This window comes from Pyxicephalus adspersus, chromosome 1, assembly GCF_032062135.1.
Source record: "Pyxicephalus adspersus chromosome 1, UCB_Pads_2.0, whole genome shotgun sequence".
Lineage (NCBI taxonomy): Eukaryota > Metazoa > Chordata > Amphibia > Anura > Pyxicephalidae > Pyxicephalus > Pyxicephalus adspersus.
Window position 1 is genome coordinate 72530724 of NC_092858.1, and position 6044 is coordinate 72536767.

The 6044-nt window shown below is 35.8% G+C and overlaps 1 protein-coding gene across 3 annotated transcripts in view; it reads right to left on the reverse strand.

The window, feature by feature from the left end:
• Nucleotides 1-6044, reverse strand: part of TAB3 (TGF-beta activated kinase 1 (MAP3K7) binding protein 3) — a 34371-nt gene that overhangs the window by 5277 nt on the left and 23050 nt on the right. For all 3 annotated transcript variants that reach the window (XM_072414213.1, XM_072414204.1, XM_072414222.1), the window contains 2 exons: nucleotides 5688-5778; nucleotides 819-908 (listed from right to left, as the gene is read on the reverse strand). In XM_072414213.1, coding sequence (XP_072270314.1) covers nucleotides 819-908; nucleotides 5688-5778 — 181 coding nt within the window. The remainder of the gene's footprint in view (nucleotides 1-818; nucleotides 909-5687; nucleotides 5779-6044) is intronic.

Sequence of the window (6044 nt, forward strand, 5' to 3'; positions counted from 1 at the left end):
TAATATCATGCACATAGTCAAGACTACCTGTGCCTAAAGCAGCAACTCTACCCCAACACATCAGTGACTGTTCTCTATGTTTGACTGCAGGGACTGTGTTCTTTACTTTGAAAGCTTCTTTTTTGTTTTCTGTAAACTGTCAAATGATGTGCGTACACCGAAAAGCTGTATTTTTGTTTCATCTCTCCAGAGGACATTCTCCCAGAAGGATTGTGGCTTCCACAGGTGAGTTTTAGCCAACTCCAATCTGGATTATTTATTTTTCTGTGTCAGTAGTGGGTTCCTCCTGGGTCTCCTGTCATTGCCTTCCTTTCCTATATTTTTGTCTAGGCCATTTTTGACGTTTTGTGTGGAAAGTGTTATATTTTTTTTTCTTTGCTTTTTATGTTCTTCCATTGCCAACAAATAAAAAACATAATACCAAAGCATTTGTAATTGCAACAATTTTCTGGGAGAAGTGGTGCATTTTCTGACAAATGCAAGGGTGGCAATATTTTTGGACATAATTTTCACATGTTTCACACGGACATAGATAGACAGAGCTGTTTAGTGGTTTGGATGACATTTGTTCAAGAGGGTGATTTCTATCCACTTTTAAAAGAACTTCTCACTTCCTATTGAGATTGGGACAAGATATGAAGGTAAATCGGCCCAACAGTACACAGGCAAGGGTTTTATCCATTACATAATCTTTTCAAAATGAATAATAAAAAAAAAAAACCAAATCTTTTTTGCTTTAGATTTCCCTAAACTAAAAACTCCACATTTTAATTCACTCAAAGATAACTGTATACAGTCTAAAGCAACATGCTACTTACCTTTTTTACAAGTATTAGGGGGTACAGCAGGACCAGGAGCTATGTTATCATAGAAGTTGCTCAAAGCTTTCACATCAAGCTTTCCCACTCCTATAAAAACAAATCTGTTAACTACAAGTCTGTATGTGGTACATTTACCTTAACATCCAAAACAGAATGGAAAAAAGAAAACAAAAAGTCCTATATCTGTATTAATCCTTACAAATAGTATTTAGAAATACCACTTCAGTACAATACTGAATTATGTGTTTAAATGTATTTCATTGCAAACAGTTGTAACAAGTACATACACAATGATCAGCCATTTCATTGACCTGCCTATTATTGTGTAGGTCTACCTTGTGTAAACAGTTTTGCCCTCTCAAGGCATGAACTCCACAAGACATCTGAACCTGTCCGGTGGTATCTGGCACCAAGAAATCAGCAACAGATTCTTTAAGTCATATTGTATTGTCTCCGCTAGCTGGCTTAGGATAGTGCACCCTGTTGCCATCTTTTCCTCGGATCAGTAAAGTATACAGCACTGGCCATACACATAAGCTCCCTATTTAATGTACAGCGCTGGGTAATATGTTGGTGCTATATAAATCCTGTTTAATAATAATAATAACAAGAAAACCAAATTCATTAACCCAGGCTACCTTCTGCTATTGCTCCAGTTTCAGTTCTGACATGAACATTGTTGAAACTTTTGGGGGTCAAAACTGATACTTTGCAGTGCAGTCAGCAGCTTCACAGCAAACGATGATGCACTGTGTGTTCTGACATCTTTCTCTCATGGCCAGTAATAAACTCCTGCTACGGGAGCTTGTATGGAGGGTCCAGCAAGATAGGTTAGTACTGTGCAACAGCAGGAAAAGGCTTTGGGTATCCATGATCCTGCTGTTGGTTGTTTTTCCTTGTACTAATTTAGAAGGTGCTAACTACTACACATGAAACACCTCACAAGACCGGACCTAGTCCTCTAATTGGATTCTGGTCATTCGTGCTTATCTTTACACTTGCCAATTTTCCCTCTTTCAAACGGATCACCTTCAACAAATGAGTGTTCAATTGCTACCCAATATATTGTATGACTTGACAGTTACTATTGTAATAACTTCACCTTCAAGTTTATGTACTCATTTTATCCTATGGCGTTAGACGTAAGTGTGCTTGTGTTCCTCTGATATTTTGTTCAGGGTACAGTTCAGTTCAACCAGGGCTACTTCAGATGTTATTAGGCATTTGAGCAATTTCTGCCTTTTACTTCAGTTTAAGTGATAATAATCTTATCTATCTCTATCTTATATTAACTATCTGTAAGGAACATATTTTTCTAAATGGCACGCAATGTAATACTAAAATATATTGGCTATATTTACAGCAGTTCCATAAATTATTTGAAGGGTCCCACTCCCCTGCAAATCCCCTCCTCCCATGTTAAAAAGCTTGAGAAAGGCTGGTCTAGATATATATGGTGATCCCTAAATCATTTTCTTATTAAAGCACTGATTTTGTTCTATTATGTACTGGCCATCATTACATCCCTGTCTTTTTTATGGTATTGGCACTCATCCCCTTATTATTATTACACAGTATTCCCTTTCTATAGGGGTACATGGAGTGTAAAAGCAATGAGTAGAAGGACAAGAGTATTTGCCTGCAGCAGAAGTAAAAAGCTTCCTGCATGCTCGGTGGCTAAGAGGATAGCACTCTGGCCTTTGCAGTGCTGGGTCCCAGGTTGGAATCTCAGCCAAGACACTATCTTCATTAAGTTTGTGTGTGTGTCCACATTCCAAAAACATAGTTAGGTTAATTGGCTTCCCCCAAACATTGACCTTTGACCGCGCGAACAACATATGACTATGGTGGGACATTACATTGTGAGCTCTTTGGAGGGACTTTTAGTCACATGACTATGGACTTTGTACTACACTGTGTAATATGTTGGCGCTATATAATGTGTAATAATAAATGTGCAAAACTAAAATAAAGCTTGGTTTTATTGCAAATAACTAAGCATAAAAATATCCTTCTTAGTTAATTAGCCATAAATGAAATTTAAAACATTTAGCGACAGTTGTTGACAGCACTGAAATGTGGGCCTAAGCTTCATATTGTCATGTTAAATGATTTGCCTTTCTTAAGACAACATGTTCCAAGCAATGACAGCTTTTTTTTTTTTTTTTTTAAAGAACATTCTTAGCTTGTTCATGTTTCTCATTTTCAAATCCAGCATAAAGTGAAAGCATTTATCACCAAGCCAAGAAAATGCAAGGAAATGGACAATTTATTATTACATGAATTGCAGACTTTTCACCAAAGGGATTTTGAGACCATTACCTGCTGCGCACCAAATACAGACTGAGTGTTTAATGTAGGATGTTAAAAGATTTAATGTGAAGCCAGTCATTCATTAATCTTAATGAATACTTAAGATTAGGATTTTGCAGTTCACTTGCAAATTAATTTCCTCTGACTCAAGTTAATAAAAAACAGTTTTGTAATCATTCACTAAACTGTGCACAATTTCAAGTAATTCAGATTACTTTTTCATACACCAGAACTGTTCAGATGTGTGAGAAGTGCAGAGACAGATTAATGTAATGCTAGAGCCAAGCGCAAAGAGATGACAAACATTGGATTTATTAAATGATGAAAATGCATTTGCATTTGTAGCCTAAAAGGCTACAAAATTAAACTAGATACTGAAAAAGCTAAGAAAATGGATGTGCTCTATATGTTTAAAAGAGGAAAAAAAACAGACCATAAAAAGGCCCAATTTATAAAAATTGTCCTGTCAAAAAATTGGATAAATAAAAGATTAACACTGCAGAGGACTGAAAAAGATAGAGCACATTTATTGAAGCTTTATTATATATTATTAATATATTTTTATATAAGCGACACAATTCCTTTTTGCCCCATAATGAACTGCAGCTCGCCCGCTTCTGGATTGAAATAGAGCCGCTACTACAATTCCCGGCATCACTCGTGTCTATAGACCAGCGGGCTCTCTGCCTATGCGTGGCCCCACATTGGACTGTTTTATAGATGCAGATAATACTGGGAATTTTAGTAGCGACTATTTCAATGAAGAGGGCGTTTTAGTGGCGGGCCACTCATAAGATTTCCCTTCACTTTGGCCGTGTCTGGCATTTCCAGCACTTCCCCACTGTATTTTTCCTTGCTACTCCAATGCATGGACTTGAATGGTTGGATTTTCATAGAAGAATATTGTTGTTATTATTGTTAGCCTGTCCAAAAAGGTTACCATTGAAATTTAACTCAGAAGTCTACAAATGGAGATATAAAATTAAATATATTTTTTCTCTAATATAAGCTTGTTCCAGATTGAATGTGCAAGCAAAACCTCTTTGTTTCCATATGAAAAGGGTTATATCTATTGAGAAAGACATTTTCTCACTTTTTTCAATAAATTTCAAGGTTGTCCCGCGATTTTGTCTAGGTTTTTAATTTTGCCCCTCTGTGTATTTGAGTTTGACACCCCTGTGCAAAAGTATTTTGCTAGTTTTTATGTATGGCAGCCAATGACATTGTGGGAATAAAAAATGTCATGACACAAAAATGTCATCACCAAATATACTAAATATAGTAAGTATAAGTTGAACTGTCGATATTACAGGCAAAATGAATAATAAACTAATTAAAAAACTCTATGCAATACTATATAAATGATTTCAAGTCAAACAGTGGAATCAGACCAGGTAATATACCCTCATACTAATATGATGGTTTTTATTCTGTGACTGGCAAACTCACCAATATCTTACTCAATCTCATACCATAGTTAGATCAGTGTTTCTTGACCTTTTTTTTTATACTGTGGAACCCCATTGAAAGAACAGGGAACCATTACCATAATTATAGAATTAACTCACAGAACAGTAGTGTAGTGGTCAGTAGGATGACATTGCTCATACCCTGCTAACCTCTGGAGGAACCCTGGTTGAGAAACACAGAATTAGACCAAAATGTTGCTTTGCTGTAATATCTGTAGATTCTTGCTTTTACTATAATTTGAGATGAAAATGCACTGTTCATCAAAATTATTGGGGCCTGATATGTCCTTGCTATCAACATCAAAACAAAAATGTGTATTATTTTTCATGATATTTAAATTGTACTATATGTGATATTATTGTATACTTTTTTTCTGACACCAAATGCGAATGAAGAGGAGTGCATGAGTTTAAGGGCAATTTAAATAAATTTAAGTCTCGGTTTCCTTGGATCAAATACATGTTTGCTCTCCTAGGGGACTAAAAAGTTAATAAAATATCTTACTGGTCCCTAGATGAGGTGGCTGAATTAGGGTGCTTTTCTCCTCCATTTTATGCTTTCTTACCTGTTGATCCTGCAAGTAATGGACTTCATGTTCCAGAGTTCCTATGATTACTTTTCTATTCTATTTATAGAGGGAGCCATTGTGATCACCCAGGCTTCGAACTTGTAGTCCTCTCATCGCTATTACAGGGGTTCGGGAAATTAGTAGTTTACAAAAACACAAGGATTCTGGCAGGATATCCATCTTTTCTGCACCAATTTGGTTACTAAAAAATGAAAACTAATGAAGCCAGCACACCTAAGCACAAGTAAGATATGCTTCAACGTATGTATCATGCCCCCAAACGCAGGAGAAAAAAAAAATAAAATAAAAAAAAAAATTCAGACATTCTGATAACTGGCAAAGATTTTCCCGTTTTTCTTTAATTGTACATTAGTATAAAATAAATGACGACTTTGATGCACACTACAGGACAGTTAAAAACAAAAGCAAAACAAAAACATAAATTTTTTACATATAGCTGGTCCTTTGTCTCATATATAAATCATTATGCAGTTTACTAGCACTTTGATCTTTACCCCTGGACTGAAGGTCCACTTCTTTCAGTGTACAATCTATATTTATTTGCAGTTGCCTATTCAGGTTCCTCAGTCTGGTCATCTCTTCTGGCTGAAATTATTGGCAAAAACAAAAATCACATAAGGTAATGGGAAAAGAAATGGGAGAAAGAAAAGTTATGTTTTAACAAAAGCTTTTCAGTTTTAATATTTCCAGAATATATTTGTTCCAGTATATGAAGTTCTGTGGACTGAGATTTGTCTAATGATTTGCAATTTCCGTTTCTCAACCCAAATATAGATGGTTTCTTGCAGAAAATACCACAGGGGTCAATAAGATGGACATACTAGCATGCAGAAGTTTAGAACGTATGGGGG